This window comes from Haliotis asinina, chromosome 12 (assembly GCF_037392515.1).
Source record: "Haliotis asinina isolate JCU_RB_2024 chromosome 12, JCU_Hal_asi_v2, whole genome shotgun sequence".
NCBI lineage: Eukaryota > Metazoa > Mollusca > Gastropoda > Lepetellida > Haliotidae > Haliotis > Haliotis asinina.
In genome coordinates this window covers 23220892-23247057 of record NC_090291.1, presented here as the reverse complement: position 1 = coordinate 23247057, position 26166 = coordinate 23220892, and the positions used below count along the sequence as shown (strand labels likewise).

The following is a 26166-nucleotide window of genomic DNA, read 5'->3' as shown; positions in this document are numbered from 1 at the left end:
GTGCTTGATAATGGTCCGTCGTCAAGCAGTTTGTGGTCATTATCAACTTACAGTGGCCCGATCATTTCTGTTAACGTGCGGGCGTTTTAACGGTAATTATATAAATATGTATGCATGTATCGGGGTTCATATTTTCGAACACTGCCTCGTTATGTCACGTGATCCGGAATACCCTAAAATGATTCGGAACTGCCACAACGGAGGATCGTTTTCTCTTTTGCGATATCTCTGAAGTCAATCAGGACCGAATAAATTTTATATTTTGGTGTGAGTAACATGAAACGTTGCTCAGACAGAAATTGCCCTTAGTTGCTTCAGATATATTTTTGCGGAGGCGCATGCAGTCGGTGTTTCGTTAGTGATCCGGAACTGCCTTACGCACTGTAGTTCACAGTTACGTCCCTTTGCTGCATCTATGGCAACGTTGTGGCTGTCAGCGCCTGAGGCAGGATATTGTATTTCGTTGTCTATTTCCTTGTGGTAAAGTATATTCGCTTACCTTATTGTTTGTGAAATTTTCAATAGTTGCGGTAATTGAGAAAATTTCATCTCACTAGCTATAAGTCGTAATTTGGTTTCGACTCGCCCAGGTCTGTCGGAAGTTAGGTATAGATAGATAATAATAGTGCAGTAATATTGTGCTTTACCCCCGAACGTGGCATGCTCGAAGCGCTCATTGCAAGTCTAGTTAAGAAAGCCCTTTTACACTTATTTCGGTAGGAAGTTGATACAATTCTCTTGCTGCCGAGTGAGAGAAAGAGCCATGCTAAAAGCTTGTACGTAGTGTTAGTTTTCAGGAAACGAGATCTACTTGAGATGCTAGGATTCTCAGTAGTCAGTAAGGTGGCTTTGCCTCACATAGGTACCCTTACATTGAAGGTTGTTTTTAGTAAGGGACAGAACTTTGTAGGAGACACGTTCCCCTGTAAGAAAATAAGTGAATTTTTCCACAATAAATAATTGAACCTAGCTGCGACATGTGTTTGCTCTCTGTTTACAACAGCCATTTTCAGAGAATAAAAAATAGATTTTAAGATATGGAGAATTAAGCCAGATGTATAGAATGTGTTATCTAAAATTTTTATCAAACCATTGGGCTGGTCATCTGTGAATTTAAACCATCCATCAGAAATCTTGCCTGACTCTAGTGGTTAGAAAATCCTTCTTTCATACACTGGTGATATCTGAGACCATAGAATGGTCTCTGGTGATATGTGGTTATGTTTTCTCATGGGGGTCATAATTTCAGCTGCCCACATGCAGACCCATGAGACACATCACATGTAAGTAGCTATATATAGGAAGTGTTCTGATTGATAAGACAGCCATTCACAAGCACTGACTGGTCCTTGAGGTAGGACCTAAAAGAACTTAACGCCAGTCCCTGGATTCTAAACTCCATGTTGAGGTGGAAAATCATTATACTATGGCCTGTCATAGTGACTTCAGGACTAAAGTCCAATAAGACAAGTAATGCTAGATTAGATTCAACTCATCAACTTCAAGTCTGGGATCTCTTGTCCAGTAAGAACCTCAAAAAAATTGGTACAGAAATGGGTTTGTGTTTATATCATGTACAGTAGTTATGTAAACAATATATAAATAGTCCTCCCTTGGATGTTGATGCTAAGTTGCTTTTATGAGGAAAAAACTATAAAAAATGGTATTTTTCAGCTATTTATTTTTGTGTCTCAAAATAAGTCCAGAAAATGGTATAAAATATTGAGAAACCGACAACTAAAGTGTATAAAAGAATAAATAATGATGATGAGGACTGAGGTGATTCAGCTCCCATATTTGCCCACCACAGCTGTGCTCTCCAGATGCTACTGCTATAGTTCAAGTCAGTTATTACTATCTCAAGTTTCACAAGTACAGGGTCAGTTCATTCAGTTTGCAACAGATAATGCAGATCAATCTGAGAACATGGATTAATGCATACTGATGATGTTTCTGCCAATCAGGTGACTGTTTACTAAGCTTGTCGAGTTGTTGATGCGCTAAATAGGGATGGATACATAGGGCCTTTACCAAGTAATTCGTCCACACTTTATGGGATCAAATTGCTTGATGTTTTAAACAATTTCATGTATAATATGAAATAAATCACTAGATTGTATCATTCTCAGTATCGAGTTATGTCACCTCCATGCCTATGATCAAACTGAATCCCAGACTCAAGCCTGTATTTACATCCACATAAGTGTGTGTGAACTGTCAGACCAAGAAGTACAATGTTGGTACTCATTTCGACAAACTACATATATAAGGTTCACCAGAGTCAAGTAATCTACACGGATTCATAGTCATGTAGAAGTCAGCCGGTTGTATTTAACAGATATATCTCACATAGGACACTGGAAATGGATACACTGGGAGAATTTGTCACCCATACTTTGACATAGAAGTTCCTTCATTCATGATCTGGTCCTGTGTACTTCAGTCGGTTCCATGAGGTTACAGGAGAGACACACTCTCATTTCAGTCTTTAGCAATGTACTGTTTTTTTCAGTGAACCCAAGCCTAGTGTCATGAGGCACCACTTAGTTTCTTAATCAAACTCCTACTGGTCTTGGAGATAGCCATTGCATGTATACTACCATGCCCAAAGCCAAATGTATTGCCCAGGAAACAATAGACATTTTAACATCTCAAAATAGCACAGGGCCCTTATTCATAACTTGATTGCTCTCTCGGTTCAATGTTGGGAATGAATTTGTGGTATTTAGTTTCAGAGATATGAATAGTAATTTCAATTGTTAGAGACTTACCTTCTGATACCAACAAGCTGTAGACTACGGGTGAAATGGTATACTGTGGTATTAGGAGAACTGCAGTATTTGACCTTCGGTATACAGTATTGGAATCCAAAAGTTTTGGTTTTGCACCATCATTTTAAAGACTTCTGTATAGCTTTTCTAAAATGTCTAGAAATTGAATCATATTGTTGAAATCAAAGCATTCATAGATGGCTACCATTTTCCTGGAAGTAAGTTTGAAATTGCCATGAATGTCGTCAACTTAGATCTACAAGTCAGCAAGACCTGAGTGTCTGGGTTCCTTTTTTAGTTGTTTCAAATGAAGATATTTGTACAATGGTGTTATACCTTCTGTAACTGTGTACATTATGTAAACATATCATTTGCATTAAAGACGAGTTGTTACATATCGTAGGTATAAAATTGCCTTTGGTTTATCCAAATGTAACTGTTAGAAAACGTTGGACTTTAGAATACATGTAAAATAGTTCTGATGCGTAAAACAAATGATGAAATCTCCACATGCACTAGTGTGTGGTGTTTGGGGGTTTGACTCCATCATTCTGTTTTTGACACTGTTTCATTTCACTCAAACTCGAATATTGAATCAATTTTATCAGTTATATGTCGTTCAAAGAACCCATTGCACACATAAAAAGTTACATTTACCTAAGAGTATTAATGACCTCACTGCGTTTCAGTATATATTTGGCTATCAACTTTTAGGATGTTCCTATACTTTTTGTTTGTAGTATATATAAGTTAAAGATAACAGTTGAAGATGTTGTTAACCATCAAAGGGCAAGTTTGTCCAGTAAAACCGTGAACATCCATGGTGATTTGCCAAGTAATTCAGTAATTCTTGACATGTTTGTGAGGACCACTTGCCATTTGCAATCCAGTTCTTATGTGATGTGTTAATTTATTTATTTATTTATTTATTTAATGTAATTCGTATAATGACAGGTTTGTTCATTCAAAGCAACAGAGATTATGAATAAATTTTAACATGTTATTAAACAATGTATGGTTAGTATGGCTCTTGTCAGTTTTTTTTGCATTATGATCAGATCTCATATATGCATATATAAGGACCGAACCGAAGGCCGTGTACTGCAATACGTACCATACCATGGTGAGAGCGTACCATTTCACACCAACTGTAGACTACACTCGCTCACACACAAACACGCATGCACATACACATGTGCACGCACGCACGCACACATACACACACACACTATAGATAGACATAAAACAGCTTCTGCTTATTGATAGGGGATAGTTCTCTTTCAGATAAATCATAACTTTGTTGAGACAAAAAGGGGAACTAATTTGCATGTTCCCATGCTCTGAAAAGTCTCTATCTATGGTTTGGTTAAAATTATATGACTTTTCCAGCCCATACATTAGTACTTCCTTGTGTCCTCTTTTAAAATATACATAGAAAAGTTCATCTGAGTGTCAGTATGCAATCTGTAAAAATACTTTATGAAAAATTTAATTTTTTACTTTTTAACTCCAAAATAGGACTAAACAAAAAGTTGTTTGATCTTACTAGAACATTTATTAGTAATATCTTCTGTTCTTTGTTAAAATATACATCAAAGTATATTTGTGTCTGCATAGGACATTTAAAAAATTATTCTCTGGAAATTTCAACTTTTCATTTTTTATGCCTAAATAGGACTTCACATATTGTTGTTTAACATTTTTAACCCATTTATTGATAGTAACTTGTATTCTGTTTGAAAATATACTTAAAAGGTAAATGTTTTCTGATTTTTAATATTATTCTCTGAAAGTGTAAATTTTACAACTTAAAATAGGACTTAGCATCAGCTTTCAGTGGAGGACCTTTTAGTGCACATTAATTATTACTTAAACATGGTGAAAAGATTCAAATTATTTCTGTACCAAGAGGTATGTCTGAAGTTTTGTAACATTTTGACTGGACTTTAAAGGTGCACTGATGCGGAGCGAATAATGTTTCTCCCTAACGGTCTAATTATGAAACCAAGCAGCAATTTGGTCAGCGCCCGCTCCCTCGACCGTGACGGACAAAGGGACTGGGCTCTGGTCCACATTAGCAGAATTTCTTCACCTAAACAGTCAGGAGGCCGGATCCCATCATATGCCATTATTTAAAAATATCCATGGTATTCCATGTCTGATCGTAACAAAATATCCCAGCAGTGTAGTTTTTTCGGATGCTTGGATGGTATAGTGACTGATCCAATTTGATCCTATTTCCGCGTTTCTTACCTTGATAGTTAATCATGTTATGTGAAAATATTATCTTTACAGGCACGTTGCAAGCCAGTGGTTTCGGCCCAAAAGATTGCAAAGCTTTATATTTAGATAGTTTTGAGCGTTCACGCAACTGTGATATCATACGTAAATTTTGGTAGCTATGGTAGCTACCCTGGTTTATTATCAATGATAATAAAAACACACAGTTGATTTATTTGAATTTATAAACTAAAAACAATGACTTTGCCATTGATAGAGAAATCTGAAAATTTTGTTACGTGAAAAAAACTGATTACTCCTATTTACCCAAGTACACAGCAAATGCCTGTATGTATTTCTTATGTAACGAAGTTCCGTTGGTACGCTCAAAGCAGTTTTGGCCCATAAGTGTTTTCAGGCTGCATGCGACACAGAGCTTACATCTTCCTTGCTGTAACTCGCGTTTGATGGTGTAAACCTACATGTGCCATTTGTCATCATTCTTTTGATGGTCAGTTAATGAATTTATAACAGGTATAATTAGTGGTAATACCACTAAATTACTTGACAAAGGTTCCCATTTCTTCTGTCTGGAGTAAACACTCAACATTATGAATTAAGGTCTGTAATTGCAAATGTATTGTATGTTATGTAATATGTTCATGTAAGTGATGCAAGAGGGTTTATCAGCTGAGTTACTAGAACAAACATCGATCAAAGGATTAACCGATAACACACTGATTGATTAATTACATTTATCTTCTACAGAGGATGTGTGTAGATGTACTAATCTATAATGACTACACCCTGTCGTAAAAAGCAAGTGTAAAAACAACATCCTCCCTTCAAAGAATTACCCATCATTGCATTGATTGATTTATTGCTCATTATTGGTTAACTAGATTACTTAGAATGGCGGACATCATACAATTAGTTGCCAGGTGTGCTATCTTGGGTGACCGATGAGAGGTTTATCAGGTTTTCACCAATTTGAAAGACATGAAACGATGTGTTACTTTTTCGCAAATTAGACTGTTGTAAGACACGCGACACACAGCAGGATTATTTACCAGCTTCAGATGAATGGAATATCGTTCTTTTATGTGGATATTGATGGATACATTCCCAATCAAGGTAGTAGCCTGACTTGTTGCTATAAAATTAGTCTGTTTTACAATCATTATTTGCATTTTGTTTTAATTTATTTGTTGTAGCATTCAGCAGAATCCATATGACAGAAAACACACACTAGATCGCATATGTGTGTGAAATAGGATCCCTATTGGCAGTCTATACAATGTTTAAACGTTACAGTCATGTTAGAAATTTACTATAAGCTTAAGCAGACTGTGTGTTCTTTTTTTACTTTTCAAAATCATACATTTATGACAATAAACTTATTATGGTTATGAGACAAAATATAGATTAGAGACATACATTGGTTTCGTTATTTTTCCATCCTAATAGTTTTTTACCATTTCTACCACTGGCAGATCTTTCAAAGTGTTTCATTTGTTTTCATAATACATTTGTAATGAAGTAAAAATGACTTCACCTTAGTTGATCTGTCAATAATTAAACTCTCAGTTGCGCATACAGACCACGCAGCAGAGGTCACGAACCAGTCACAAATTCTGGGATATCATCCGGTTACTCACGGGAGAAAAACAATAACAAAAGTTTAAACCAGTCCACGGAAATTGCTCCGCATCAGTGCCCCTTTAACACCCAGAGGAGGGCAGTTTCAGTGCTGTGAATTGTTGGTGATACACAGACTGAAAGGGGTAATCTAAGTAGTGAGTTTCCAAATGTTCAGGGAGTCTTAGAAATACTGCTATTTGAATTCATTTTCTTTTTCTTTTGTTCTAATTTCAGATGAAAACCTGTTATATTTAGAGGTTTGTGACCTAGTAACCAACAGACCCCTTAACATTGATCTGAATTTTTTTAAAAAGAATTATAAAAACATGCACACAGACATCCATTAGCATGATATTGTTTGTAGTTTTCAATAATCTATTTATTTTAGACAAACCTTCTGTTGGCTGATCCCTTGCAGGAAAAGTAAAAGTCAAACATAGTGAAACCTGTCTGAACTGGCACCCCATGGAACCGAAATATAATGCCATTCTAGACAGGGTACTGGATTAGACAGTGATGATCATTTTCGACATTGGCTACCTTTTACACCCTTCAATCTCTTTATCTCTATTATGCCTTTGATCTTCTACAATTGTACAACAAATTAAAACAGTGTTGATGACAGGAAATTATTCTTTATTCAGCACTAAACATTGTGCAAATAACAAGTACAAATCAACAATCTGGCAAGAATCAGTCAGACATTTTGATGCTTCTCACTGGTCAACTCAGGTGTGATGTCTTCCTGATTGTCTAGTGTGCTGAGAGGAGTGTATGAGATTAAGGAACCTTGATTGGACTGCTTATACCCACACCTTGTAATGAGCTCTGTTGGTGATGTGATAGTTACAGAAATTCCTGTGTGTTATGGGAACTTTCATGTTGGGTAGATGTGTACTTTAGCTAAGGAAAATTTTATTTCACTGTTTTAGTCATTAAATTCTTTGGTGTCAACATGATGATACATGTGTAGGGAATTGTTGTTTCTGCTGGCATGAATTATGGCAATTGAATGCTTTGGACAAAATTGTTGCTGATTTGTTTCGGTGAAAAGAAAACTTAAAGCATCCTAATGTGGACAAAATAATCCATTGAATCTTAGGCAATTGAAAACTTTAATCAATATTCTTTGTCAATTTCTTATGAGACTAACACTTATGATTGTTTTAGTTGTTGATAATTGATGTTGATTAGGGGAGAGTCAGTGCTTGAAACCATTGACACTGTGGAGCTAACAGGATTGGAGGAGTCGGACATGGATGCATCCATGTTGGATGAAATAGCTTTATGAAGCTATGAAAAAGTATTGTAACACTGGCAGCAATTTGATTTGTGGGGCCATATGTCAAAGTATACATCTATGAGGATGGTTTTACTCAGGTTATAGAAAGTGGAGCAGAAGCGTATACATTTACCCTTACGCAGAATATTACATTTGGAGATTTCACCTATTAGAATTATGTTGCTGTAGATGCAGCTTAATTTGCAGGTTAATAATGCAGGTTAATTAATACCAAGCCCTTAAAAGTTGCTGAAAAGCCGTCTGCTTCTCTCTCGCTCGCAAACGAAACCGCAGACAGGTTACGTAACTCTGTTGCCAGAGCCCTACAGTGACGTCATAGAAGGAACGATTTCCAGTTAGATGTATAGAAAATGTGTAGGAAGCTACACGATTTCTCGATGTCACCAAAGACATGCCGAATTGTTGTGTTGCCGTCAATTGTTACTTGGGGTTGGGTGATAGTGTCACTATGCACAGATTTCCACCAGACTCCGTAGTTTGTGCTTAAATTGGTTGTTTGTGTGTGCGAAGCAAGCGTTGTGGAAGCCTGTGCTATATACTAAATCGGATGGTTCGCCCCCACCACACTTCCAGGATAGAAAATGGAGTTCAAGTTTCATTGAGTTTATAAAATCAAGACTGCTTACTACACATTGCTGACCAAAAGGATTTTGCATGGATATAACGCTTTCTTCCTCGGAAACGAGGTTGTGGTCGAAGTGACAATATTATCGTAAGTAATATTATATTGACCGCTTATAATGACCGATTCCAAGAGTGAAATTGTTATGTTATAAGCAATGTCATGGAAAATCCTAATGTCCATCAATAAATAGCATTCATCCTCAGACAGGGCACTGCCATTTTTGAAAATCGTGAAGTCATGGCCTAAAGTCTGTTAGAATTATTGAGAAAATGGTTTGTTCTCATCAAGTTAGAAAATCAAAACTACATAAATATGTATTTGAATCATTTCCGAAAGGAGTTTGCATGACACAACCTGTAACATAACCTAAGCGAGGTCGGGGTCGAAGTGAAAATACTGCGCAATAAATGTCTTTGCTTGCTAAATTTACTTGGTGTGTAATGCTCTCTCACCAGTATGTAGACACTTGTCAATATACGTCTTTATACTTGGTATCCTAATTACTTTATAATCATACCTGTATGCATTTTGAAACTTAATAAAAAGAAGCGCAGTGCGAATGTATAACAGGAATGTAATATGTAGACATTTCATAGTTTGCCTGTATGAAACAAAATTCGCATACACACCCTAGTTGATGTCATCTGCATCATTACACTTGACGACGAAAACAATGATTCTGTTGAAAGCTACGACAACTTATTAAAAACAAAAATGCAGATATTAAAATTAAAGTTATAGGAGCAATGTCAGACTATTACCTTCTTCGAGGAATGTATCCATCAATATCCACAAAAACAAGTGATATGTAATTCAGCTGCAGACTTCCCAAGTGATGTGTCTTTTAACAGTCTAATATACAAAAACCTGATGTATCGTTTCAGGTTTTTCACATTGCTGTATAGTTTCATTGGTTACCCAAGACAGCACACCTAGCAACTAATTGCATAATGTGCGTCATTCTTTTTAAAAAGTTATTTAGCTAGCCAATAATGAGCGATCAATCAATGTATTGGTGGTTAATCCTGTGAAAGAAGGGTGTTGTTTTCACATAGACACAGACACGACAGTGTATTCAGTATAGATTAGTAAATGTACATACATAAACACTACCTTTTGACAAATCCCCCATTAAAATCCCCCTAAAACTAATTAATCAATCAGCGTGTTATCGGTTAATCCTTTGATCGATCCAGACAAAAGAAATGCCAAATGGGGGCCTTTGTCGGGTAATCTAAGTGGCGTTACAACTAATTGTACCTGTTATAAATTCATTAACTGAGCATCAAGTGAATGATGACAAATAATGTGTAGGTTTATACCACCTAACACGGATTGCAGCCTAGCGACACCAAGTGATTTTGACAGAATCGTCTATGAAAACAAGGGTTGTAACTCGAAAACTAGGCAAAGCAGGAGACAAAACTACATGATAGTAGATTGTGAGAACATATAGCTTTCATTTTTCTCAGCAGCTTTCGCAATTTCAGGTTTGTACAAACCTGTAAACGATATAGTTTAACCCCTGAAATGTAGATTAATACTGCACAGACCCTCATTTCTATACCCACTATTACGTCACGGACATGCGCCGCTCTGATTGGTTGAAATTTCGTTTGCGGCTGAGAATTGTGCACTGTTGACAAAAAGGTCGATTTAAGGTAATTAATTAAAGATCGAAATGAGCAGTTTTAATGACGGGGTTTCATTTATAACGATGTCTTCTAGTGATTTTGCATTTGTACCCATGTATTTAAATTTGGGTATATACTATTAGCAATGACTTCAGGCAGTATATTCATTTTGTAGACCTTTCTATTAATAACAATAGTCAGTAGATAGTCATCATGCCCTAATTCTTTGAGCTTGTCAAGATTCAGAGGATCAGCACCAAATAGATTTATGTTTTCAGCTCACCACAATCCCATTATTATGCATAAGTGTGAACAAATCTCTAATAGTGTGAATACGCTGGTGGCGGCGCTGTGGCTTGCAGCTGGCTAGGGGGTGTGGGGGTCTCCCCCATTATATTGATTTCAGCAAAGCAGTTTATGTGTATTTCTATTATACCGTTGGTTTTCGTGATAAATGCCTGTTGGGCTTGTTGTATCCCCTGTTTTATGTACTTTTTTTTCTCGTCCTCGCTTATAGAATATGTTTTATGAACCTTTGATCTAATCTCATTCTTCATTTTGTTGTATTTTTCTAATTCGCCTATGATCAAATGAAACCCCTCTTCTGAGATTTTGTTGTCATTGAGTGTGGTGGAAACATGATGTTCTATCGTGTTTAACTTTGATACAGCAAGTATTTTAATTTCATCGTGTTTCTTTGCTTTATGATTCAATTTGCGGGATTGAAATTTAAACACCGACCCAACTGTTCCCGCCACTATGACTGCAAAGTCAAGTCCTAACACCACTGGAGTGGCTACGACTGTTGTCCACAAACCAACTCCTACTGCTTCTAATCCCATGCTAGCTGCCATTAGGGTGGTGTCAGCGCCATCTATGTAGTTTAAGGCTCTATTGTATTTTTTATGCAGTGATGCCTGAGTATCGCGTTCTAGCTGACGTTTTATATCACATAGTGCTATTTCGAGTTAGCCAGACATGTTATCAATGGCAAGTGTAAGTTGAATGGACTCACCATTCATTATATCCGGAAGCGTAATGTACGTATTATAATATAAATGACATATAATAATAACATGCATTACCCTAAAAACAACAACATAAACGCCTCTGACTTCACACATATGAAAAATCGAATGTGGACACCCAGCCAACCGGGGGTATGGGAGTCCCCCCCCCCCCCCCCCCATTATTTTTGAGCCCGATTCATAGATGTGTTTGAACATTATGGGTTTTCTGTCACAGACGTGAAAATGGTACATGCATGGTTTAACACACGCATGATTTAACACACGCATGGTTTAACAACCCGATGCAGTTCTGGTAGAATCAATTAAATTTCGCAGTGTGGTGCGCAACGACTGAATGCGGCTTGACATTGACAGACACTAGGCGGGATGAACTGAGTAAATCTGTGTTTACATTTCACATTTACTACCATATCAGACGTATTCTCAAAGAAATAAGTGCACCAACACCACAGGATAAGGCATGAAATGCAATAAACAATCCGTACAATAGACGGGCATATGTACAAGTTTGTAATGAGTGTGGTGTTGATCCTATTACAGACTGGCATTTGCCGGGGCCAAATCATGGATTAGGAATTCCTATCGTTCACAATCAGTCTCTGGCTAAAGCCAGCTACGACGTTAAAAATGGGGTTACAAGTCGTATCACTACTTTAAAACAAATGAGTGGGATGACCGTTACTTGGCTTTTGACGACAGCAAGGATTACCTCGTTTTGAGGTTTAAACAGGGGCAAGGTGATGATTGGAAAAAATTTATGCAGGATACATTGAAAGGATACACTCATGCCGGTGTTATTCGTTTTAACAATTCCATTAGCATGTACGTGTGGGCTATACTCGCAGACGTGCGCCGACATCATAGGTAAGGGAACCGCTTACGACGCGCAGAAACAATTCGTGGCTAATATTGATGCTATTGCATCACCGGTAGATCTACCTAGCGCTATAAAATGATACCAGGACACCTTACAATATGCCAGGTCAAAGGCTGACTACGTGTTCGGTGTGGGATTGTATATGGCTCCTAGCGGCATGTGTCTGAGAGTCAATAAAATAACAGGCTACAACAATGACATAATCATCGCTACAGCAGATCTAAACTTTGGTGTTAACACCAATGTAAATATCTCTCATGTACCTCCATCCACTCAGCTGCCTGGAGGGCACCTCAGTGTGGCATCACCACCAGAGCCAAGGATACAGAAATTGCCAGACCGGCAGGTCCCACCACTCACTGTGCAGGCATCAAATCAACAACATCTCGATTATTATCTCGATTTTATGTGTTTTATATGGCTAAGTTGGTGACCCTAAACTGTATGCAGATAACCTTTTTTGGTTAATACCTTATTTGGCTAAATGAGGTTAACCGCAGATCACCACCTTATTTATGCAGGACCCTTTTAGCTGCTACGTACACCAGACCAGCCACGGCGACGATGAATGCCCACAGATTTTGACCGAGCCATGTGGCAGTTTTACCTAGCGTGCTAAGCAACCACGATACGATACTACCTATGATATCAGGCAGGGCTTCTGCGGCCTTACCAGTGAGTTAAGCTAGGGCTTCCCTGAGCAGTTTCAGATCTATTGTTTCTTGTATGCGGCTGATCTGAGTTCGAAGCTGTTCACGATTCGAGGAAGCGGATTCCAACCTTGTGCGTCTCTCGTCTTCTAACTTGCTTAGTCGTTCTGTGATATGACGCTTCATATCATCGTCTTCCATTTCACTGAGTTTGGTTTTTTCACAAGCGATGTGCTCGTCGAGTTCGTTCAGTTTTCCCATGTTGTTCATGAGTTTACCGCGTACACATTTCACAGCTTCGTCTAGACCGTACAGTTCCCTCACTGGAAATTCAAACCCAGGCAATGGTTTATCCCAGTATTTACTCAACAATTTTTTAACGCTATATGGGGGATCCCCCACACCCCCATTCTGCAGGTCATGGCTCCCTGCAACAAGTTCGGATCTGACAGTTTGCAGATCTTGAACGACCTCTGTGGGAACCTGCGGTCTGCTGGGGTGTGGGGCAAGCCCCACTTTTAGCGTTTTTTAATCCATCATAATAATCGTCGACTGCTGTATTCAAAAGTGGCTCGCTCAGTGGTGAACTAGTGAACGAAGTTTCATCAACATCGACTTCCATACCCCTGCTGTCCACAGGACCATCCATCTCAATATCGTCCATATTTTGAAATTATATTATATTATCATAATAATATACAGTGTTATACGGTAGAAAGCTAAATCCTTTTTGAGGACTAAGAGAACCACAAGGAGTCAAAGCCGTGCACAAGTCGGTTACTATTACAAACAACCCAAGCACGATAGACCAGAACCAAGTATTGCCGGTTAGTAACAAGGTTTCACAACAAATATAAAGGAATATCGACGTTGTTCATCCTTGATGATTGCAGTGCTAACAGAGAAATAACAAAGAAGATAGACATGCTGTTGTATTTAGCCTTCTCTGGCCATCCTCAAATCACAGCATATGGGTGCTGACACAGAAATTCAACTCGGTGTTGAAAGACTTGAGAGAGCAGACGCGTTAGATGGCATTATTTCACTGCAAGAACAGGGATTCGTTCAAGGAGTGTTTGAGAGAGAATGACGTGATGAGTAAACCTGAACAGGAATGGGTGAAAAAACAGCTCGCTGAAACAAAGCACACCAAGCTAGTGTTGAAAACCGACCAACCAGTGAGGTACTGCGTACAGCCGAGTGGGCACACCCCACACTCACGATGACTTAGTAATTTTTAGTAATGACCTGCAGTCGGCTTAGTAATTTTTAGTAAATGCTAGTTATTTTTAGTAATGTTTTAGTAATAGATTAGTAATGACCTGTGGTGGGGTATGGGATCTCCCATTTTTGAAGTTCTAGTTGTGTGTAATCTAACGTTTATCTCTATTTGTTTACGTATGTTGCATATTATTTTTTAAGAATAAAAACTAGAGTATTATATTATAAAATGGAGACAGATGAATTACTAGAGCAGTGGTCGGTTCCAGAGGGGAACCCTACTCGGCTGCACGCAGTACACAGCGTGATAGACTGATAACGCTAGTAGTGGGTGGTAAGGGAAATCAATATTTAGGCAACAACATAACCACTGATAGGATTCAGAAAATGTCGGACGAGGAAATCAATAAATTATATGCTAGGTACGAGACACAACTCGGGGCCAAGATGACAAAGTTCATAGGTTTTACCTTTACCCAGATTTACACTGGCATAGCATCGCACTTTTTACCAATCCCACCTGAACGTCATCTCTATTTGTGGGAAGACTTAGAGAAGGACCCGTTTATCGATAATGCCTTGAGCTATATAAGTTGTGCTCTGTACCAGAAATATGGCATGTATCTGGCCCCGATGACGGCAGCGATTATCACGGCAAATCATTGTAAATTTAAGAAAACAAATAATAACAATAATATAAAAGATGGAAGCTGCGGACAGCTCAGTAATGGAGAGTCATGCAGCGGGACAACCCCAGCTGACTGCAGGTCACCCCACACCCTGGTGACACAAGTTACCAAGAAGAAGAACCCAAAAAGAGTTGAATGCTGGTAGAAAAAATGCCTTGCTAAGACGTAATAAACATAATAATTACATGTGGATAGCTGTAGGTGGTGTAGTAGCCACTGCTGCTGTTTCATTATTTGTCGTCCTGCGTGGGAGACCCACACCCCCTGTAGTGGGGACACCTCACACCCCTGTGATGCAAGTAACCCATGTGGACAGCCGAGTGGGGGAACCCTACACCCTAGCCGACCACAGGTCACTGCAGGTCCCTGGGGGTATGGGGGGAACCCCCATGGTCGACCTTCATATTATGTTATAATTAAAATTAGATCTCATATTATATATTATGTCTGAGGGGAAAACGTTCGTTAATGATGCGTACTAATCGGAAGATCTTACAGGATTTATGGCAATAATATGAAATGGGATTGTCTTTGATTAACATGATAGTTATCTTTTGCTTACACTACATTTAATCACAGGCGTCTTGTTTTCTTTATTGCATTCAGTATATCTATACTGAAACACTCTCGACACACTCATCTGTGCAGTAAGAAGCATAATGAGATATAATTATCTGATTTTTTATGACAGGTACTAAATATCAAATTCAAGCTGATGATGTCTGGTGGTTGGGGAAAACGTGCAGCAAGTCGTATTGATCGAAAGCAGTTTGAACAGGATGATCTGCTTAAATCCCTTGGGAGCCAGTTCAATGTTGACTTTTCTGGATATGACCAGTGGCAAAGACGATCTAAGGTGGTGCAACCAGTTCAGAGGCCATCAGCAACTAAAGGTACAGTAAATATTGTTTTAAATAGAAATACTAAAAAATCAAAAGAAGATATTTCACTATTTCATAAGATGAGTGAGATTAATATGTCAAGTTGGTGTTGTTGACAAAGAGCAATGACTGTATCTCAAAACTTTGCAAAACTTTACTTGTATAGAGGATTTTAGTTGCTGAAAGCTGTTGTATCCCACTAATCTACATATATCAATATGTATCTGCTTTTATTGCTGGAAGAATTCAATGGAATAACTGTCTGTGGCATGGAATGTGATACCTTTCTCTCAAATGTTCAGAAGGTAAGTTTCCTTGCAAAAGAAAGAGTTACCGACCTTAAAAGACCAATGTATGTAGCCAGGTTTGCACAAAACATAAAAGATTGATGCGTAAAAACATAAAATATTGATCCAGTTCGCCCATCTGTTTAAAATGGGAGAAACTTATGTACAGACCAAAATAGTTGCACAAAGGACTTAATTGCGGCTTTGAAAGTGTAATTCCATCAGGATAATAAAGTAACCCAAGCAATCAGCATTTCATTGGATCCCAGGTGCAAAAATTTGCATTGTTATTACATTTTACAGATTAAAGATAATGTGCAGCAGAGAGGGTTCCAGTGATCCTGGCACATTCTGGCTGGTAAGGCTCATCATCAGATCAGGGCCCTTGCAGCCTTCTGCATTACCCAGAGTGTCAGTAGGGCTGTGATCCTGGTGGAGAACCTGGGCACTCTCCTAATGTGCGCCAAGAGATCAGGAGGTACCAAACAAAGGGCACCAAGAACAATGTTCTTGGGATGCAAGCGAGACATATGAAGGGTGAGGTCTTCATATTTATCATGCTTTTCCTGAATCTTGCTAATCACATTGCTTCAAAAGGGACAGAAAATTCAATGATATAAATAAATTCATTTGCTTCATTGAAAAGATAATGTTTGATGGCTGGAATTTTTCTGAGGCTGTATATGGGCCTAGGTTTGAAAGCATCATTTTCCATGGCACCCTGGACATGTTCTGGTCATACCATGGGTGGACATTGGAATTAAAGCCACAGGCATGGTGGAGACAAAGCGGGGAAAAGGAGGCCTTCTGTTTCACATTTGAGACCACTGACTTCATCCATGTGAAGGACTGGAATGCTATTCTGTTCAGACACAGCATGTACACAACGTGCAATGGCATCTCAGAAAACCTCTGCACAACGACAGACTTGGTCAGCATGACTTGGTGAATACTCTCACCTAGTTTATGCCCATTTCTGTACCATCCAGCAGTACATCACCATAAACAAAGTCTACCTCAAATTTCGGATCGTGTAGCATGCTTAAAATTGCTGTAGAATTCCTTGCTTTCATCATCAGAGGATCATCCAGTAAATAGGTATGTGCAAAAGTACACAATAAAATCCTATCAGGATGAGCCTCCACATTAATCAAACCCTGACCTATAGAATTGATTGGCATGTATAAGCAATTAAGAGAGGAGCGAGGATTGTGTGCTCTGTTATCAGACATGATCCTTCTGGTGAGACAGTCAAGAATCTGCATGTCCTGTTTTGCCAAATCAACTGCTCCAAAGCTATAGGAGAGGACAGGCACAGCAAAAGCATTGGTGGCTTTGACCTTGTTTCAAGCATTTAGCTCTAAGCTCCAGATTTTCTTTAGGCAAGATTTATACTCTGCCTGAAGTTTGTCTTGAATCTGGGCATTCTGGAGCTTGTCTCAAACTTGCATTCCAAGATAGGTATAGGCACAAGATGCACAATAACTCATTTCCCTTGTAACTAGACCGATCCACCATTAGTACCCTTGATACATTTTAAATGACAAGGATTTCATTTGTCGAGTTCAAATGTCATGCCAATATCATTAGAAAAGGATTCAACAAGGAGAACCTGTTCTTTCAAATTGGTATCTCCTTTAGCAAGGAGCTTGATGTCATCCATGTAGAGGAGATGAGTAAGAGGTGTTGGGGATGTGAGGAGGTAACCTTCCTCCCTATTGGAACTCAAAGGTTTTAAAGACAGACAAAAAGCAAAGCACTGAAGGAGTCCTGAAATGTTCCCTTTCTGATTGGAATAGATTCCAAAGTCTGCACCTGCCCATGCGAGTACATCTCAAGTTGAGTTAAGCAACCACTCACTAATGACTTGAATACATCAAGTAGTCACTCAGGAAGGTCAGTACAGTGAAGAGACTTCAGAATCCATTCATGAGGGACAGATTCATATATTTTTTTTGTAGTCAGTCCAGCACACGGAGACGTTGCGGTGATTTGTTTTAGCCTTTTATAAAATACTTTTTTTGGTACAAGAAGGTGATCCTTGCATCCCCAACATCCCTTTCTTGCTTACTTCTGCTCAATGTACGAAGGAAGAACAGTAGGATGCTATGAGGTTTGTCAAACACTCTATGAATATGTTATATTCAGTATACAGACACGTGAAGGTGCAGAAGTTTTTCGGATCAGTCAAGTCTTACGGCTTGGGAAGGTTTATTGTGTGACTTTTGCAGAACCATGGAGAAACATCACCTGTGTCCACAAGAGAACTGAAACAGTGAAATAATGGTGTTTAGACACAGGTTAACAGTTTCCAATACCAGCTTTGAATGCCTGGAGCTGTATTAAATTTGAAGTTTTTGATACCTTTCTTCAGGCAGTCTGGTGAGATGTAACAGACAAATGACCTAGAAACTTTCTCATGCATTGCGTGGTCATAGTCACTGACCCATAATGCCTACAGGTTACAGTCACCATGTATAAACCACAACTGTTTCCAAAACCTTCCATTGGCATCCATAGGAGGTCGCTTATCTTGCTCACCACCACCGTTTGTTATCAGCTGCTTGTAAACCTGCTTTAGATTCATTTCTAAAAAGTTTATTTTGATAAATTTATTTTTCTTTTTCCATCTTTTCTCTCTTTCAGTCCAAACCTTTAGTTTTTCTACAAGGGAATCGAATTTGGAGGAATGCCTTTTCTTTCATTGTCTTGTCATACAAGATTGATTGATTTGATTTACAATTGCCTTTTGCCTTTTAGACGTCAGCTTCCCTGACAATCTTATTTTAAGGCACAGCTCTGTCCAAGAAATATTTCTTATTGTTTCAGTAAGTTTTAGAAGAAACTGGTTTTTCTTTTGGTTTTATGTTGTTATAATTAGATGGGTTGTCTGTAGAAACTGCACTATACTTCATGTAACAAACAGTGTGCAGAAAGTTTCAAAGAAATAGCTTCGTTTAGAATATCAATTTCATTTTTGATAAAACAAACATTTTGTTGGTAAAGCATATATTTCCTCATAAATAGAAATGAAGAAAATGTAAACTGGATTTTCGGATAGATCTGCAACTGCGGAAGGAGAAAAGTTTAGGTCAGAATTTTTTTGGCCAATTTTGCTCTATATCAAAACAGCTTCTGTCAGCAAGAGTAAAGAGGTTAATGTGGACGTCCATCAGAAGTTTTGGATCTGCTGCCACTTGAGCATTTTGGTCATGCAAAGGTTTCTTATGGGCACCATTTATGAGTTCAGCTGGCTCATGGGGCATAAGCTTTTTAAGCCACTGGAATTGGTCTTGGAGGTTTTTCTTCATCAGGTAAGCAGGTTCATTGTCATGGCATTGACCCAATGCAGCTTAAGCAAAGATGGTTTAACCAAGATATTCATGGCCAGGTTCTGTGCCTTCCCCAGGGGCAAATCCCATCTCCAGTATGATTGGCTTGACTACAGGAGGAAGGCTGAGTGGGCTTTGCTGATGGTTTGTCTGTTACGAAAGCCTAATGCTGCCACTTTTGTAGCATAAGATATTTTTTTTCAAAGACAATTCTCGTTACTTCAATTATTTACAGGTTGCTTCGAGTATTTTCTTGTTATTTCAATCATTTTTTCGTAACTTCGAGTTTTTTCACGTTATTTCAAGCATTTTTTTGTTGCTTTGATTAATTTGTCGTTACTTCGAGAATTTTCTCGTTACTTCAAGTTTCTTTCAAAAACTTGAAATTTTGAGTATTTTCTCGTTATTTCAAATATGTTTTCATCGCTTCAATTAATTTCTCGTTGCTTTGAGTATTTTCTCGTCACTTCAAGTTTCTTTCAAAAACTTGAAATTTCAAGTATTTTCTTGTTACTTCAAGTTTCAGTCGAAAACTTGAAATTTCGAATATTTTCTCGTTGCTTCAAGTTTCTTTCAAAAACTTGAAATTTCGAATATTTTCTCGTTGCTTCAAGTTTCTTTCAAAAACTTGAAATTCCAAATATTTTCTCGTTGCTTCAAGTTTCAGTCAAAAACTTGAAATTTCGAGTATTTACTCGTTGCTTCAAGTTTCTTTCAAAAACTTGAAATTCCAAATATTTTCTCGTTGCTTCAAGTTTCAGTCAAAAACTTGAAATTTCGAGTATTTACTCGTTGCTTCGATTCCTTTTTCTTAATTTCTAAGTTTGATGGAGATAGCATGTATATTTTAGAAGATCTGCTCTGAGCAAGATGACATCCTCATAGTCACAGCCTAAGTCACGTGTCCATGGATACAGCAAAAAATAAAATTCATATCTGAGTATAACCATCAAATGGCACATCTATGGATCATGCTTGGTATGTGTGCCAAATTTCATGAAGCTAGCATGTATAGTTTAAGGAAATCTTCTCCAAACAACATGACATCCTCATATCCACAGCCTAAGTCACATTTGGGTGGAAACCGCAAAAGGTTCATATCTGGGTTTAAACCCCAAATGGCAAACCTATCTATCATGCTTGATACGTGTTCCTAGTCTGATGAAGTTATCATGAACGGTTTAGGAAATATGCTTGGGACGATATCAACCCCCCAATAGATAGACCACTTAAAACAACACATTTTATGGTTGTTTGCACAAGGCTTAATTAAGCTGTGTCGTTGAAAATTGTGGTATGTGTCCTGATGAAAAAAACAACATTAGGTTTAGAAATGGTTATACGACCTCTGGCCATATGAAACTTTAAGTGTTATTGAAATTGTTAATTTAATATTTTCAAGAAAACTGCTTCGCCACATGTTGTATGTGGAGACTGGAAGCAAACCAATTCGTGCTGATATTCATACCAAAATGGTATGCTTTTTGAGCAAATTGACTTCAGTCAAATCCTCAAAGTTATCGAATATATGGTATCATTTCATAGTTAAGTCTTATTTGCGGTGCACTCCAAAATGACAGACCTCCTGTAAGATATATTCAGTGAGTACACTAGTTAGCTCAGCCATGCTCTCCACCCCTATTCCATTAATGAGTTCACTTGGAGTCAGTACATAGTATACAGTCTGTTCAATCTTGGAATTCAAGCAATACTCAATCATCAAAAGGATTTCATTTCACAATGTATGAAATTGCACTTATTCCAGAACCTTATCATAAATTAACCTTACAAAGTAGAATTTCACTGACAAAATTTAGGACAACAAATCATAGGTTACCAATGGAAACAGGGTGCTGTCTGAATGGTTTGAAAGAAATCTGACTTTGTAATCTTTGTAGTTAAGCCATATGGGACGAATTCCATGTTTTACTAATATGCCCACCATTTGTCGAACAACAATGAATATCATTTTCAACAAAATATTTCTGTGTGAATCCCTCTACCTGTACATGTATTTTTCTCATGAAATGTGATTATCAACCACTCACTCTAAAAATTATCCAAATATATGACACACTGTGCCTTTTCAAATGATATCATGTAAATATATTAATTATATTCACATATACATGTATGTTCTATATTTCACCTTTTGTGTTTTTGAGAAAAGAATGAAAATTCTGTTTGTTCTTCTACCAGTCACAACAGAGTATAGTAACAACACATTTCCATCTTTTTTAGTTTACTTGTTATTAGAGTGAAAAGTAGTCGAGAACTGAGTTGCTTGAGAAGCTGAGAATGTTCTCAAGCACTTTTAATATAAAAAGTCTTAATATAAAAATCATAATTATATGAATCATTACATCATTTATATAATAAAATTATCATTTGAAATAACGAGAAAATACTCGAAGTTACAAGAAAATTATTGAAATAACGAAAAAATACTCGAAGCAAGGAGGGTCACATGCATGCTACATGATGGCCGATATTATGTTGGTGATGGGTGCAAAAAGGTACTCATAGGTACATAGGAACGCTAAAAGGCTGAACAGTTTAACTTTTCATTAACATTAGTTTGTACTTATTGGGTGTATTGACTGTCACACTCATACCACTTGCATTCGAAAGACAGAAGCGGACCCGAAAGGTGGACCAGAGGCTACAACCATCACAGTTTAGAACATTATGCTTAACAGTTCACCATTTCTACCAGGTATTGACCAAATATCCAATGACAGAACCTGCGATGAATGGTTGGAGGGAACTTAGAACTAATTTCGGGGTTTTTTTTCATATCACAAACATCAAAGATACAAAAGATGCGCTTATCATCTACAGTGGGAGACATACTCTAGTCTTCTCCGAGCACACTGAGGCCTTGAACTTCTGACTGTAGTGGTTGTCTGCATGGTTGTCAGTGATACCGGTTGCAGTTGTTCTGTCAAATCTGACAATTCATTGTTATTTCTGTGCGTGATGATGTCTGGTGATGATGGCTGAATAACAGTAAGCAGTGTCTCATCTGACATAGCCGTGTACAACATTTCTTCTCTCCAATCCAAAGGAGTGGGCTGTGTAGTCAGCCTCTTGTCTTCATATTCCTGGCTTAGATTTTGAATTACATTATTGATTTGTTTGTGATGACTGGTGTCTCTTAGTATCATCATCATTCGTACTTCTTGCTGAGAAGGCTGATCCCTATATTTGGAATATGGTGGGTTTTTTTCTTGTTAAAAGCCTGTCCCCTCTGTCAATTTCTTGTTGTTTTGTACTGAGATACTTTTGTACTGTAGTACGGTTGAGATCAGTCCTCATTTTTATGTCTCAGTTCATAAGAGCTTTGTCTGGTGTTAACTCTAGATCTGTAGCTGGTTAAGGTGTTGATCTGTAGATCATGAAAAGTTCCTGAACTGCTCATTGGCTGTTTCTACATTGCATGTGGGCAATCTGTTCAGTCATGTTGAGTAGTTTCATGAAATACTGAACTTTGCTCTTGGTTGAAGTGGTGTGATTCTCTGATGTCTGAATCCTTCCTCGATAACAAAGTCTGCTAATCACTGTGAATTGAATGGAGGCCCATTATAAGTTTCTATTTGTCACAGAATACCGTGCATGACAAGCTTTTTACACCAATCAGTATGTTACATTAAATTTGCAATGAGCTATCTTCAACATGATGAACGTGTACGTGCTTTTTGCATGCTTCAAACTGGTTCTACATAGCAGCCAGGAGCCAACATGCTTAATGTGCTGCAGTGATTGTTCATCTTGATCTGCTGAAGAAATTTTTAAGTCTTTGGACCATTAGTTCTGGAGATATTGGCTATCAAAGTTTGAAGTTTTGGAAATTAATTTTGAATTATCTCCCCTATGCTATTGCGTCTGGGTTTTTTGGCGCAGACAACTCCAGCACTGTGGACACTTTGGTTACTTTTTTTTAATGTCACATGCAACGTAAAACACAAATTTGCAGATTCTGATACCTTTCAATATGCACTTACCAAATCAAAAATGCCAATTCAACCCATGAAGTTGAAAAAAACATGATGAAACAAAGCCTGTGACATCAGAGTTCAAACGATTCACTAATTTTCACCAGTTTTTGTAACAAGTAGATTATTTACTTATTTATGTACACAACCAAGGTTAGACTACTGCTCACGACCTCATACTCTGGGCAGGCATACTGTTTCAAGCTCCACAAACCTATTCACTGTACATGCATTATGAGCAAACAGGAAGATTTAATTCCTAGGCATCTACAAAACAAATGATAATTTTATTATATAAATGATGTAATGATTCATATAATGTTGAATATTGACTCCACTGATCATTTTCATTGTTGCATGGACAGGCTGTTGGTACTGTAATATAACTCATAATTAAACTTCATTAGGAACAGTAATGTGTTACGGTTAAGGATTTTGCCGCGACGAAAGGTGTAAGAAATCCCCTGTGAACCAGCAAAACAAAACAAAGACAAGTCTAAGAACATTCAAATATTGTATTAGTTAGCAAAGAGAGCAAGTTATACAAAGTCACAAGTCAATTTCACAATACTGATTTCAAATACAATACAAATGAGACAAAATCTAATGCAGTGGGTCAAAAACTATATAGCAAACTCACCAAAGTCTTAGTGCAAGAGAGAAACAGTTATGCAGAATGTAACACAGCGAGTGGTCTAGCAGCGGTTAGTGTAGATCAGGCGTTGACGGATATTGATGATGTATACTCCAGTTAAATTCTGTGTCATTTCCTGAAAGTACGAGCACATACGACCATTGCCACTCATGTGGAATGCCCTTGAACAGTGTCCCGGAAGTCAGCAAATAATCAAAACAAACTGAAGAGGATGTAACTCTAAACCACTTCCGAAAAGCCTGTTGCCAAAATCCCGAAAGTGCTGACCACCTATTATACGAAATGTGACCCATCATAATTATTATTCAAAACACTAAACATTGTGACCCAATAGTAATTATTACTTGATTAATAACAAAATATACAGAAAATACACACTCGTAACAAATGATAAAAACAAAAAAAAGTATATGTATATAGTAATTGTAGTCATGATCAATAAGGATCTTTTCTACAAGCAAAATCATCACAATGAACAAAAATGGAAAGATGTACTTTTTTTTTCAACCAATTAAGTGAATGAGACTTTTGTGTAATTTCAGTTTATATTCAGGTCATATTAACAAAAAAATGAATGTTGTATTGTCTGCTACATGGTAATTGAACTGTTCAGTATCCGATGCAAATATGGGTTTATGTAAAAAGTCATGAATAAAATACTGATCATAGCCATATAAATTTGGTATCAAGCAAAACAGGAAATACGGTGAATGCACAAATATTTTGTTAAAAATGCTAGTAGTGAAGTGTTTATATGAAAGCATTACTTGACCACCACAGACTTATAAATGCCACTAAATCAATCTTTATCTTATCTGCTTTTACTACTCCCTGATAAGAAAGGACTTGTATTGAGAATGAGTAGCTGTTATTGAAAATCAAAATCGGCTGGTTTTGCACGTCCACCATTGTCCTCACAGGACAACCATCACACATGACAGCATGCATTGAATACAAAGACAAATATATGCTTTACCACCACTAATAAACCTCAAATGCTCTTTCGCAAATATAAGTTTATCCATGAGTATAAATGAAAAAATTCAAATCTTACCTTTGCAATGAAAATACACCAAATCGATGACTGAAACGAATATGTTTCAATCAGTTTCTGGATAGGCTGCACAGTGCAAGCCATAGCGCTGATGGTTTGGTGCATTGGCTCAACATCCTCCCTCTATTATATGGTCTCTGCTATAACCAACTAATTGTCATTAAGCTAGATAGGAATCGCAAAGGACAACAAGATCATGTCTTGATGAAACATTTCTCCCATACAAGTACCAGTTCTTTAACGACCAGCATCAGCAGTCTCCATCTGATCAGCAAAGCATATGTTTGATAAAGGAAAACTATTGATTGATGTACTGTGTTTTAACCTATTAGGACATTGGCCACCCATGAATACAATACTTACCAGAGGTAACAAAACAGAGGTATGAGGTGTGTAAGTACCTAATTCATAATAGCTGATGTGATTCTCATGAAGCCTGATACATCGGTTTGTGTCTGTGTAGATTCATGTCCTTCAGACTAAGAACATATACACTCACTCCAATATTAAGAATATTACATCAGTGTTACTGAGCTGTTTGAAATGACATGGTATGGTAAGATACATGCACATTTTTCCTGTTGCAGACACAAAATTTTGTTTTTTAGATGATGGCATTCACCTGTTAGGAGCTATGTCTTTTTCACACTTAAATTTTGTTTCCATATATTAAGATACATACTAGTATTTCTGACACGGATAATGTATTTTTTTGTGTTTAATTATCTGACAATTTTTTAGTATGGCGGACAACTATGTCACAAAAATAGTTGTTGAAATATACAATGTGACAAATCATGTGCCTGCATATTTATGCTATCAAACAATAAAAGTACTGCAGGAAAAGTCATAAGTATAAAATTTGCTGTCATATTATGCGAAATGAAGGGAATGATGCAACACAACTATGTTAGTACTACTGTTTTATCTAACATGTTTATGAGGTCTTTGAATGTCATTTAGAAGTGAAAATACATAAGAAAGAAGATTTTTATGGATATCAACTTCTTTATGAGAGAACACAACGTTTCGGAGTTAATGCTTACTCCTTCATCAGGTGATTGAGAAAGGGATACAGAGGTGTATTTATATGTACAGGTAAAACAATAACAAAGTAACAAGTGGAATGAGTTAACGAAAGCTAGTATAAACAAGCACTGATAAGAAGCCGATAGTTAAGATAACTCATTCCACTTGTTACTTTGTTATTGTTTTACCTGTACATATAAATACACCTCTGTATCCCTTTCTCAATCACCTGATGAAGGAGTAAGCATTAACTCCGAAACGTTGTGTTCTC

At 37.5% G+C, this 26166-nt stretch overlaps 1 protein-coding gene across 1 annotated transcript in view; it reads left to right on the top strand.

Moving 5' to 3' along the window:
• The first annotated feature begins 390 nt into the window (after positions 1–390).
• The window catches only part of LOC137257911 (uncharacterized protein C20orf96-like), a 103115-nt gene continuing 77339 nt past the window's right edge, over positions 391–26166 (top strand). The window contains exons 1-2 of the mRNA XM_067795415.1: positions 391–480; positions 15354–15555. Coding sequence (XP_067651516.1) covers positions 15378–15555 — 178 coding nt within the window. The 5' untranslated portion in view covers positions 391–480; positions 15354–15377. The remainder of the gene's footprint in view (positions 481–15353; positions 15556–26166) is intronic.